Here is a 13,432-nt window from a genome sequence, read left to right on the forward strand (position 1 = left end):
GTGATAACATGTTTGCATGCTCGAAAAGGACTGCAGCTCACTGGAATGGTCCTCGAAGTATCCTTCGCAGCATAGACGGTCTCATCAAAGCTGTATGTTCCTACGGCAGTGATCTTGTTTGATTTCTCCTGTCAGTTTGAAAAGATTTATTGTATAAACAGTCCATTGCTGCAAATGATTGTCAGAATACTTGAACTATATAACCATACCTGATCATCATGTATCAAAACATTGGCATCGATGATGATTTTCTGCAGCTGTGTCACAGTACAGTTGATGACATAGGATCCCTACATGCACAAAAATATTAAATGTATTATATATGTAATCTACTTTTATTTAACATTTTTTGAAATCATGGTCATCGCTTTAGGGTAATATCTTACCTCCGCTTTAGCATTTTCTGAAAAAACACACTCCTAATATAAAAGGAGCAATAGATGTTAGTTTGAAAGCTTTCATGCTGTATATTGTTAGTCTATGAACTAAATATTGCATTTCATGTGATACCTTGTGTGGTGAGACACTAATGATGCTCAAACCAGTTTTGAAGGTGTCCTTTGTTATGGTTACAACTACACTGATTGTAGCACCATACTTATTTTCACCTGCAAACTAAATCAGAATACAATATTTAATGTATAATATAAATGTAAAAATCATATTTAGCTCATTCTGTTTTGAGACTGAATTTTTATATACTGTACCTGAAATACAAACTGCATCTTCTGAGTCTTTCCTTCTTCTCCCTCTTCAATACTAAGTCTGCTTGGATGGGCTGAGCTGTTGTTGAGAAACAAATAATAATAATCATAAATATGTCTAATATTACAAAATCAAGAGGTTTTGTATGAAATACTGGTTGTTTGTTCACCTACCCAGTTAGCTGGATTGGTAGGGAATACTTCACAGCAAATGCGTATATTTTATAGTCCAGAATTTCAGAGCCATGATTCTGACTAAAACCAGAGAAAATGTTTTCAAAATAAATGTTTAAAAATAAAAAAAGCTGATTTTTATACACTGTAAAAAAGTAAACGTATTTAATTAAAAGATTATTGGAGCACATTTTACAAGAAAGCACTATTTTACTTCAAAATTTCACATCTAATTAAATGTGTCACTTGACGTTTTTCTGTAATTGTATACTTTACTAGAAATTTCTGAGTAAAAATAGTTTCTACACGAAATTCTTTTTTGGAAATGCAGCTGTCAAACCTGGTTAGATTAGCAATAATCTCAGACTTCTTCAAATCTGATTTGATGTCATTGAGATGCCATGAGATGAAAAAGTTGGTCTGAAAAAAACAACAACAACAAAAAAAAACTTTTCATTACTGAAAATCAGGTGCAAATGAGATCAGATTTCTAATGTTTTAAAGATGTGTGACTGATTCATACCCGTGCTCCTCTTTTGAAAACAGGGTGTTGAAGATTACACTCTATCTGATTGTCATTCTTCACAGGACAGGTGGCACCTTCTATTTTCTGTGAGTGAGACACCAAACCAGGTTGTCATATATCTATTAAATGTATCAACAGAACTGGCTTTTGAAGATGAGCTCATGTTTTAACCTTGTGACTCAGTATGCTGGGGAAGGTCAAAGTCAAGGTGGTCATATAGGAAGGGTCTTCAGTGTTTATAAGACTGAAATTGATACTCAAGCTTTGAGTTTCTCCGATTATGATGGAAGTTTCACTGAAATATAAATTATTTTAGTTACAAAAACAGAAAAAAATTAAAATAGAGTACAGTTAATCAGTACATACCTAATTTTTGAATCAGATAATGTAATATTTGGTTTACAGTCTGTAACCTTGCAATCCTTTTCAAAGGAAATCTGAAAAAGACAAAAAAAGATGATACATTTATTATATGATCATTTTAAATGTTATTTCAGAAATGTATATCAATTTAATGAACCATTTCACAATATGGATAATGAAGGATGAGATTTTTTTTTTTTTTACATTTATTCAGCAAGGATGCATTTAATTGATCAAAAGACACAGCAAAGACATTTATGTCACAACTTAATGTATTTCAAATAAAAGCTGTTATTTTTTAATTTCTATTCATCAAAGAATTCTGACAAGAAGCATCATGGTTTCTACAAATCAGCATATTAGAATGATTTCTGAAGGATTGTTCGACAATGAAGACTGGACTGGATTTTGAAATATAGTCAAACAGAAAACAATTATTTAAAATTGAAATTTTAATATTAAATATTACTGTTTTGGTTGATTTTTGATCAAATAAATGCAGCCTTGATGAGCATAAGACACTGCTTTTAAAACATTTAAAGAATTTGTCTGACCCCAAATGAAGTAGTGAACAAATAGTGAAAGATAAATGTTTACAAGTGCTTGAGAAATCTTTATGATCTGAATATGCTTAAAAATATTTTACCTCATTTACAACCTCTGTTGGAGTAAATGCATCAAGGATTCGTATAGGGTCTTCATTTGGGCGGATATCCAATGAAAAATTCAGCTTGATTTTAATAGGTGAAAAACAATCAAAACAGCCCTGAAAGGAAGACACAGTTCTTCTCAGTCAACATCATAAAGAAAGAGTCATCGCTCTCAAATAATTTTTATGATAAATCATTTGCCGTTTACTGAATGCTGTAAATTTTTCTTACAATTTCTAGTAGTACCATTAGGTTTAGGCTGAAAATCTGTCCCTGTAATAGGTTTTATTTTCTTAAAAACTGGACAAGTGGGGTAAGTAAAAAGAGCCAAACAGAACCAACGTACCAAATATTTTAGTTTGATAACAGGTGCACACTCTACATCTGGTGTCAAGGTGAAAGTTTTTTCTAAGACATCTCTGCCGTCAACAGTGAGACGCTTTTTGTTTACTCCAGAATCCAAGGCAATTTGGTACTTAATAGGAAGTTGAACTTAAAATGACAGAAAGTAAATATGGTTAAAAAAAATCACGAGGATTGTTTTGGATTAAAAATACTCACTGAACTTAAGAGAATACTTACTTTGAAGCTTTCCATTAATCACTTTAAAGCATGTGTAGTACATTATGTCAAACTTGCTGGATATTTTAATCATCTGTTGATTGAGAGGAATGACCTCTGGAGTAATGTTTATATCTGGGTTGATAACAATAACAGGGATAGTCCTGTAAAAAAAAAAAAAAAGTATAAACATGGAACAACATCTACAGAGAAGGTTCCACCATCCATTACTGAAACAGAAAGTACACTGAAGTATAACATTAAAATAAAAAGTAAAAAATAGTTTGTCACTTTCAACAATATAACAAGATATTTTTCACTCACTCAAAAACAAACACTACTCCTTGACTTCCAACAGCGATGGAGGCCTTATTTGAAGCCGTAGCAGGTGCACCACTTACTGACAGACCGAAGTGCACAAGTTTCATTCCAAAATCTGAGGGTGAAATTTTCTAGGGAGGAAACAGCAAATTACAAATAGACTCCAACTGAATCAGTCTTTAAAAAAAAATAAAAAATTATTCTATAGTCGGATTTTTTTAGTTTTTATTATTTTATTTATATTCATTTGATTAAAATAATTAATATAAAATATTCTTCTAATAATTATCTGCATCATTTTGTCAACATGATCCATGAGGAAATATACAAGATTCAGATAATGTCCAAAAATAGAAAAACAATAATAATAAAAAATAATAATTGAAATTATAATGAAAATAAAATATTATATATATATATATATATATATATATATATATATATATAATTAATAATGAATTAATAATTAATAATTAATTTCAAATAATAAAATATTCTGTAAACACTCCAACAAAGTGTAAATAATATATGCTGAAACGCACTTGTGAAAAGGTAAGTCCATGTTGGAATCCATTGTAAATGTAAATGCTTCCAGAGGAATCTGTTTCTAGAGGAGCGCCAACTGCTACATCATTGAACTTGTTCCCATCAATATCTCCTATAGAGGCAATGGCTGCACCAAACCTGGCGAAGGTCTGTCCTTCATCACCCTTCAGCTCCCTGGACACACTCTCAAACCTGTCCTGCTTTGGGATAATTAAAAATACCCCCATGAGATGCATGTTAAACCCCTGTCCACATATATCCAAGAGCTGAAATATAGAGTATGATCTAACCTGATTCAGTTTGTACATTAGCACTTTGCCTTCTTCTCCATTTAGATGAAAATGTGGTGCTCCAACTAACAGATAATCTGTGTATTCATCTTTATCAATGTCCAGAGCACAAAGAACCGATCCAAAGTAAGATCCAACCTATGATAATTATACATTACTTTATTATTATCATATATCATATCATATATAATTAATTAACAAATGTGTAAACTGGAGTTTGTAACTGAATGAGCACAAAATAATCAACCAGAAGAAAAAAAACCTTTCCTAAAGTAATAAATTATTTAATTTAAATGTATTGTATTGTAAAAAAAGTTTTTAGAGGTTTTAAAAGTTCATACTGACATTTTCATTGAATTTCATTTTCTATGAATTCATGATATGTATACCATTTAAAGATTATTCTATTCATTTTGGTGGAAACTGGTCATCAAAAATGGTCTGATCTTAAAACATTACTTTGATTGATTGATTGAGTGCCAAAAACTTAACACAAACTGTCTGGTGTGTTAATATCAACATTATTAACTATAAATACCTGATCTCCCTGGAGCACATACTTTTCAGAGCCGTTAAAAATAAATACCCCTCCAGTCAAGTTATACCGTGGTGCACCAGATATGTAGAGTGTTTTACTGGGTTTTACTTTAGCAGAAGTAACACTGTAACCTGCGATTGGGAAGGAGATTCAACAAACATGAACCTGAGATGACTTTCAATTATTCAGATATATACATTAAAAAAAAAAAAAAGATGTTTAAATTCTCACCCAAATAAATGACACCTCAAAAACCACTTCAAAAATCCAACCTTCACTCACCTAAATAGGAAAATTTGGGTCCATTATTAGAGTCATTCAAGAATTTTACAGTGTCACCAGATTGCAAAAAGACTCCACCACTCCAGTCATAGGCTCCAACTGCTCCAAAAAGATAAGAATTCTACACAGAAAACAAAAACAAATGAATGTTATTAGTATAACAATTAATCATCTTGGGATATGTTGTTGCAAACATCCACACATTCTTAATAGTGATACAAAGATTAGTTTCTCAAATAAAAGGCATCAGAAACCAAAAATCCTTCTTACGTCCTGCATGATATGGGAGCTGAATCCAGCTTCAGCAAGCTGGAACTGAAATCCTGCACCTTGCTGAGTGCCTGAGACACAAAGTGGTCAGATAATTGCATGAAAAACCAGTAGATGGCAACAAGTGTTTGTCTTCACGAGTGAGTCATTGACAATTCACTTAACAATTCATTAAAACACAATAACTCATTTGGGGACTAAATAACTGGCTCTTATGGAGGAGTCAGTGAAACATTCCCTTCAAGTACGCTGATTCATGCACAAAAAAGCCATCTACATGTGTTGATTGGCAATAAAATGCTTGATTCTACAATGGCTTTGTTTAGAACAATGTTCATTGGCGGAGAAAGTTCACACTGTCAGTTTTTGGGATTGGCAACCACATTTTCTTTACAGGTGTAAGTCTCGAAATGTCCCGTTCACACAGCACCTTACAGTTGTGTTTAGAATAATGTGCAACGGGAGTCAAGCCCGTATTCCTTACCAGTGACCAAAGTAAAATCAAAGATGGGGATGTACATAAACTGAAAGTCTTATCACTTTCTGACACGACAAGAGTCCAATCGAGCCGCAAGTTCTTTCGTCAAATCTTCATTAACCGACAGCAGCTTTTAAATTTGGGTGGGGAGCGGAGCATTTGAATCGCGCCCAGAACACAAAACTGATGGGAGCGACTCTGGTGGAAAACTTTCAGATGACAGACACGCAGCTCATTTCTCTGTCATTAAATTACCGAAAATACATAAGAAAACACGCACCAAAGGCTAGACGCGTGTTTGTGTGGCATAGTATGGCAAGCCAAAAGGGTCAGATTTACGCTATAGATAAATTGCGTTTACACACCGTTTTTGACTGCGTTTAAAATGGTATTAGCGCTGTTAAATACGCTGCCCTGATAGCAGATGCTGTAAAAAAAACATGCGTAAACAGTAAAAAATGCAGTATTTAATGGCGTATTAGTGTTTGTAAAAAGCGCCGCTTTAAACGCCATTCTGTTTGCCACAGGAACGCCATAAAAAACACCGTTCTTATTGCACAAAAGAGAGCGTTATTTACGGCGTTTTCCTTGTAGTATATTGAGCAACGCTTGCTGATTTTTCATCTCTACTAACATGAACATATAGGCTGATTTCACGTCTTTATCATAGCCTACTTTAATATAAGTATTAATATTACATGGACAGCATTTTAGCATACCAACCCGATTTAATACACAAATACCATTAACGTACATAAATAGAAGGACATTATATTAGCTTTGAGTAATTTAATTTCCAAAACAAGAAATCGTTCATAGTATAGGCTAACGGAAGTCAGAGAATGTGTAAAAGCTTTGCAGCTACAGAAGCTGGAGGCAGGTCCTTAGCCTTTTTGTTAGTGTTTGACCCACCACGACCACTGGTTCAAGTCCTGCAGTCACACATTGCTGCCACATGCATATTATTTTTTTCTGCTCAATTATGTCATAATAATGAGATGTTATGTCGTTATTAAAACAACATATTTTCTTGTAATAACGAGATGTTACATCGTTAAAACTATGTGTTTTTCCCGTTATAGAATGGTTACATTATGTGAGCGAGCTTGTCCGCGCTGCTGTCGCCACAGTCCTGATGAGGATCTTGTTATGGAAAATTTTCATTTTGTTAATCTTGCATTGATTGCATTCATCTCATTTAAGTATCTTTTTAAACATACAATGATCAAGGTAGTATATAGTCCATAGGGATATTGAGTTCTTTTATGTAACTTGTGCACGTAACTGCTTTAGGTTGAAAAACAACATACTGTATAAGGGGAAACTGTGTACCAGGGACGGGCAGTTTTGAGAGTAACCAGACATCTACCATGTAATGTGGATGAGATGTGCATGTGTTATGGGGTGATGTGCACTGAGCAACATGATTGGCTCAAAGGTCCTAATCTGTCCTTCAATGTGAGATCTAACCAGTTATTTCTGAATAATCGACTCTGGGCTTGGAATATTTCTTTATTTGAATGACTTAAATTTGATTTAACACCAAATCAAAATACGAAGAAAAATAAATAAAGAGAAATGACAAACTGTTTGATTTTATTATTATAAGGCTATTATTATTTTACCATTATTATTATTATTGTCATTCTGTTTGGAATACGGAACAAAAATTAAGCTAGATTTTTCATATTTTTTGTTCATGAAAAAAAAAGATCTTATGCATTTGTGCGTGAGCTGCCCTGAAACGCAACATTTCACCTAAGCATGTCTTTACTGCCTGTGTCCCATCATGCAGAATAAGAGTTTATACTCTGCAAATTAGTCACAATAACATTTCTTCATACTGTTTGGCTGTTGCATAGGCTATAATTCTTGAAAATATACATCTCATATAAAGCGTAACACTGAACTTCTTGGGTCGGCAGCCCCGGCGTGATCCCTTGCATTATGGTAACAGAAAAAATAAATATAAATGTCTGCTTTATTTTGTGTATTTCCACAATAACAACAAAAAAGTTCCAAATTGCTTTTGTAAAATAATAGGGTTCACTTTCTGGCAGAGCCTAGACAATGCTTTCTTTTGTGTAGGCATAAATTCTGCAACCTACCCATGAAATATTATCTCATAAATATTAATTTACTTCGCACCGGCATTTAGAACTACCTGCTAGCCTACATCTTTGTCACACTGCATGAATAATTATAGCTAACAACCTATTAAAATCTGTGTGGCAAAGCTTAATTGGTAGGCTACTTTGGTACCATTTAAGCACGCATGAGTTCCAAATAAGCCCACATGATTTATTCACAAAATATTAATATTTATTGAATTTATGATAAGTTTGTAATTAGAGGGATTCCTCATTGAAAAACAAAGTCGTTTTAAATGGTCCCACAGTGAGTAATGGTGAAAAAAGACAATGTTTTCCTTTAAAAATGTAAGATATGTTTACCAAAACATGCATCTCAATCTGCATGGTATTCAGCTGTAGTGATATCTGATGCATTTTGTCCACATAAGGAATTTTCTGGAATATGATAAGTTTAATAATTCTACGAGTCTCACTTGTAAAACAACCATTATAGTAAATGCGAGTGTTTTATGCTCCATAATGCTTACATGGCCTCATTTTGAGTAAAAATAGAATAATAACATTAAAGTACTCTGTAACACAGTAACTTGAGTAGTTTTTCAGCAAGCTACTTTTTTATTCTTACTTGAGTCATATTATTTTTGAAGTCTTATTATTTTTCAGTACTTTTTTTTTTATTAAGTTGAATTATTTTTTATTTAGTAATGCTTTTATTTTACTTTTTCCATCACTATTTAATGGTGAATAACTCGAATGCGAATTTGATCACCACAAATGATCTGTGCTGAATTGGTCTGGTCTGACTTGACTTGGTTTGCAGCGCTTTTCATACACACTAAAACGCCGTTAAATACAGCGCGTTGACGTATTTTCACACGTTTTTTATGGCGTTTGTAATCACAACGGTGTATTTTGTGGGGCAAATACTGTTTGTTTAAACCGTCGTATTTGATGGCGTTTGGCTTTAAACGCGATTAATCTATAGCGTTATTCTGAACCTTTGGGCTTGCCATAGCAGAGCGACTCTCTCGCACTGTATGACGTTACAGACAATTAGTTGTCCAGTCCTGTTCTGTTGACACAGTGCGTGTGTTCCGAGAATGCAGTTGTCATTCCTGAAAATTTACAGGTGTGAGTACTGTGTGAACGTAACAGTTGCTGCTGTGTGAATGTGGCCATACTGAATTATTTACTTCTTGTTCACTGAACTGTTACATGAAAAAAAGTATCACTCTGATTATCAGAAAGGCTTAATTTTACAAAGACTGTTTATGTAGGCTACAGCAGCTCATCCAATCAGATTTTAGAATGCAAACTATCCACAAAACTGCCTTTCTTTATTACAGCGTAATGTTTACTGAAAACTTTCTTACCTTCAATTCCAATTAAACTTTGTTGCAGTGATGACAGAATGTCAGCTAATGCAGCATAATTGGAAACATTGAAAAATTTGCCACGGTCTGCTATCTCCATCATCTCCTGTATTGCTTTAGGTTTTGTCAGAATGCCGTCACCAACCTAAAAGTAACATTGGTTATTGCAAGTGTATGGGTTTTATGATATATTTGGTTAAACCATCATAAAATCCTTAACTATACAATAGCAAGCTATGAGTAAAATAGATGATATGAGTGTTTTAGTAGGACTCTAGATGTATCTGCAAGACAAATTAAAATAAATGACTATAAATTGTAACTCCACAGATTTTACTTTAAAATGTTATTTATTATCTAGAATGCTGTGGAAAGCAGTAAACAGGAATTTTATTAATTTGTGCTGTAGTGTTAGGCCTTTCATTTGTGGCATGTTCAAAACATCAGTAAGATTCATATCGTCTCCCAAAATTACTCCATCAGATAATACAATGATAATTTTTTTGGAGTCAATCTTTGATCCATTCTCAGGGATGAAAATATCTGTGCTGTAAACAACCAGTGAAACCAGTGAGATCATGACATTAATGTATCACCAACAAAAGTCCTCCATGTTAATCAAACACTTAAGGTGGAAAATGTCATAATTCATATCATAATCTGTAAACTCACAGCACATGATGGATGGCTGAGGCGGTCTTTGTGAGATTGTAAATTTGCTGTATTTCTTTGACCTTTTCCAAGGTTTTGGTCCCATTTTCATTGTCTAGTAGTGAAAGCTCTGTCCTGATCATACTACCATATTGCACTATTGCAAAGTTACACTGAAGAGAGAGTTGTTGTTTTTTTTAGATAAAATACCTTTTAAATTGTGCTTAAAATGTGTCATAAAATGCTTATACTTGCATCAAAACATGTGTTCCAAACATTGAACATGACATTGTAGACGAAGTCTTTGGCTCTCTGAAAGTCATCACATGTAATGCTACCAGAGCCATCCAGCACAAAAGCAATCTCTGTCCCAGCATCTACAAAAGATGATCTAAAACATCAGTATAGAAGTAATGGCTTCATTGATCTATGTATCTGTAGTACTGTATGAAATAATAGCCTAAATGCTGATTTATTTCAAATGCTGAACAAAGATTAGTACCATCATCATCCTCATCTTCATCTGTGTCACTATCCAGCTGGGCGTCTCTTCTCATCCTCCGTTTAACTTGCAGATATTGACAGAGATGTAAATTATAAATCGGATTCCTAAAATGAGTAACACTAAGGCAACAGTTTATTTCAGTTTCAGATGTGCTCTCCAATATTTCTGAAGCATATTTTAACGGACTATGTGGTTTTAACTCCTCTCGTTTCAGATAAATTCTTGTTTCAGGTTTTTTATTGTGGTGAGGTTTTTTATGTTTTGTTTTGTCTTTAATTTTGTTTTTTGTCTTGGTATGTGTCATGATATTGTATTTTGAATGATATTAAATTCATCAATCCTTCCACATCGATAATGATTGTTGTTGTTGTTGTTGTTGCTGTTGAGTTCTTCATTTTCCATTTGGTTTGTAGCAGGAGACAGAAGTGCAGATCTTGATGGCAGTGGCACATTCACTGTGACAGAAGTAAATTTCAAATCTTTATATTCATTCAATTCTTTATCTATCTTTATCTATAATACGTATAAATGTTTTACTCAAGTGTTATCTGCACCCATAGGATGTACATTCTGTATTAAGGAAAGCTACTGTATTTTAAACTTTAAAGCACCATTTATTTCATTTTTGTCTCTGTTTTATTGTATTTATCCTGTTGTTTGTATTTTGTTTCTTTGTTCAAGCCATTAATTGTTGCTTTAGTGTTGAAGTTGAGCTATTAGCGGCAACTTGTATGGTTGCTTAAATAGTCTGAAACTAAATAGCTCTAAAATTTTAGAGACTAAATCCTAATTTAAAAAAAAAAAAAGAAAAAAAAGGACACATATTTCTACCTAACATTACGTGATTGCATTGATTTTTGACAATTCATCGCAACCTTGACAACAATCCCTTATTGAATCCATAATGTTCTCTTATAATGGCCTCTCTGATCAGGGTCTTTGAAATCATCTTAACCTTCTCCCCGATGTTACATCAAGGGAATGTCCTTAAAGGGTTAGTTCAGCCAAAAATTAAAATGATGTCATTAATGACTCACCCTCATGTCGTTCCAAACCCGTGAGACCTCCGTTCATCTTCGGAACACAGTTTAAGATATTTTAGATTTAGTCCGAGAGCTTTCTGTTCCTCCATTGAGAATGTACGGTATACTGTCCACGTCCAGAAAGGTAATAAAAACATCAAAGTAGTCCATGTGACATCAGAGGGTCCGTTAGAATTTATTGAAGCATCGAAAATACATTTTGTTCCAAAAAATAACAAAAATTACGACTTTATTCCGCTTTTTCTTCTCTTCCGGGTCTGTTGTGAACGCGACTGCTGTGACTGTTGACGTACGACGCTGCTGACGTGTTCTCTGGTTCGCCCAATAACAAAGAAAACACGTCAGCAGCGTCGTACGTCAGCGGCGTCACTACAGTGTTGTGAACGCGCTCACAACAGACCCGGAAGAGAAGAAGAAAAGCGGAATAAAGTCGGAATTTTTGTTATTTTTGGACCAAAATGTATTTTCGATGCTTCTATAAATTCTAAACGGACCCCTCTGATGTCACATGGACTACTTTGATGATGTTTTTATTACCTTTCTGGACGTGGACAGTATACCGTACATACATTGTCAATGGAGGGACAGAAAGCTCTCGGACTAAATCTAAAATATCTTAAACTGTGTTCCAAAGATGAACGGAGGTCTTACGGGTTTGGAACGACATGAGGGTGAGTCATTAATTACATAATTTTAATTTTTGGCTGAACTAACCCTTTAAACACTGGTCATAGTGTGGTGGGACGTATGGTTGCGTCCCTAATCAACCTAATGCTCTTGGGTCATCGAGGTTACAATTATGAATTGTGCGGGACCGTATAAAAGGGGATGTTAGTAACTGTTTGCGTGTGATTACCGTCTGTGTTGTGCGTCATTGCCCGGGGAACGCCCTTTCTGTTTTTTTTTCTTTCATCTTTGATGCTTTGAGGATAGTTTGCTGCTGTGGGCTGTTGGTGACTGCTACTTTTCCCTTACATGCCCTTCTCGCAGTCCCATGTTTTGTGACATGGTGGTATCCTTCGGTGTGTGCGTGATTTGGATGTGCGACTGGTTGTGAAATGAAGGTACGTGAGACTAGCACTATTGTGCAGTGCTCATTGTTTAGACCGTAAGTATATGATTTTTAATTTTATTTTAGGAAGAATAGACTGTTCCCCGAGACTGGCCGTTCGGCAAGGCTTGTGGAGCAACGCTGTTTGATGCTGCTGCTTTGTATATCCGGATTTTCCCTTGTGACAAACTTTCTCGTCAACACGTGCGCGCTCAACTTATGTGTTTTGTGTGACACCTGCTCTCCAGCATTTGTTCCTGTGATCGCTGGGTTTTTCTTCACTAGTCCTATAATTTGTATGTGATTTTGCTTTTGGTATTTATTTTCCCTATTTTTATTTTTTTATTTTTTTATTTTTTGTGCATTTGGTTGGTTTGCTTGGCTGCATTCTGTAGTTGGCTTGTTTTGTTGTTTTTGCAGTGTTTTTGCTTTATTTTTATTTTGCTTTAAGGGTGCTGTTAGAAGGACAGTGAGGTGAACATATACCCAGCTTTGGTGCCAAATTCTGAACCTCATCATTGTAGTTTGTTTTTATGATTTTCTGGTTTATTAATTTAAATGTTTATCACTTGTTTTTGTAATTAAGTGTCCTTGTTTTATGTTGAGACCATTTTTGGTAATTTTGTCCTTCGTTACAGGAGCCGAGGCTTCAGGGCAGACCGCTAGTAGGCCCTCACGTGCGGTGGTGGAGGTTCTGTCATGGAGTGCTGTGTGTTCATGCTTGGCCTTATTGGTGTGCGTGTGTTGACCTGTGCACAGGGTGGTAAGAGTGCTATAGGAGCCTTGTGCTCATTAAAATAGTGTACCTGCCATTGTTAAGTCTCGGCCTCCTTTTTGTTTCTTTGTCGTGAATATTGTATGTTAACCTGGTCCTATAATCTTTAAACGTTGTTGTTTGGTCTTTTTAGACTGCTGTTTAATTACTGAAATAAAGCTTTTGTATTTTTTCTTTTTATCCACGTCTCCGGCCCTCCTTTTGAAAACCACGCTCCTGCGTGCCCCTTGTAAGTGGT

At 34.6% G+C, this 13,432-nt stretch overlaps 1 protein-coding gene across 1 annotated transcript in view; it reads right to left on the reverse strand.

The window, feature by feature from the left end:
- Positions 1 to 13,432, reverse strand: part of LOC109083886 (integrin alpha-E-like) — a 37,473-nt gene that overhangs the window by 596 nt on the left and 23,445 nt on the right. The window contains exons 8-33 of the mRNA XM_042740048.1: positions 10,658 to 10,780; positions 10,323 to 10,391; positions 10,076 to 10,197; positions 9,842 to 9,993; positions 9,587 to 9,717; positions 9,443 to 9,453; positions 9,170 to 9,314; positions 5,226 to 5,296; positions 4,956 to 5,076; positions 4,674 to 4,804; positions 4,136 to 4,273; positions 3,842 to 4,042; positions 3,303 to 3,430; positions 3,000 to 3,142; positions 2,764 to 2,909; positions 2,414 to 2,533; positions 1,771 to 1,841; positions 1,576 to 1,699; positions 1,402 to 1,488; positions 1,219 to 1,298; positions 879 to 959; positions 708 to 783; positions 511 to 615; positions 387 to 419; positions 210 to 290; positions 42 to 128 (exon numbers count right to left, since the gene is read on the reverse strand). Of these exons, the coding sequence (XP_042595982.1) occupies positions 42 to 128; positions 210 to 290; positions 387 to 419; positions 511 to 615; positions 708 to 783; positions 879 to 959; positions 1,219 to 1,298; positions 1,402 to 1,488; positions 1,576 to 1,699; positions 1,771 to 1,841; positions 2,414 to 2,533; positions 2,764 to 2,909; positions 3,000 to 3,142; positions 3,303 to 3,430; positions 3,842 to 4,042; positions 4,136 to 4,273; positions 4,674 to 4,804; positions 4,956 to 5,076; positions 5,226 to 5,296; positions 9,170 to 9,314; positions 9,443 to 9,453; positions 9,587 to 9,717; positions 9,842 to 9,993; positions 10,076 to 10,197; positions 10,323 to 10,391; positions 10,658 to 10,780 (2,777 nt within the window). The remainder of the gene's footprint in view (positions 1 to 41; positions 129 to 209; positions 291 to 386; positions 420 to 510; positions 616 to 707; positions 784 to 878; positions 960 to 1,218; positions 1,299 to 1,401; positions 1,489 to 1,575; positions 1,700 to 1,770; positions 1,842 to 2,413; positions 2,534 to 2,763; positions 2,910 to 2,999; positions 3,143 to 3,302; positions 3,431 to 3,841; positions 4,043 to 4,135; positions 4,274 to 4,673; positions 4,805 to 4,955; positions 5,077 to 5,225; positions 5,297 to 9,169; positions 9,315 to 9,442; positions 9,454 to 9,586; positions 9,718 to 9,841; positions 9,994 to 10,075; positions 10,198 to 10,322; positions 10,392 to 10,657; positions 10,781 to 13,432) is intronic.

The sequence above is a fragment of the Cyprinus carpio genome, chromosome B15 (genome assembly GCF_018340385.1).
Source record: "Cyprinus carpio isolate SPL01 chromosome B15, ASM1834038v1, whole genome shotgun sequence".
NCBI lineage: Eukaryota > Metazoa > Chordata > Actinopteri > Cypriniformes > Cyprinidae > Cyprinus > Cyprinus carpio.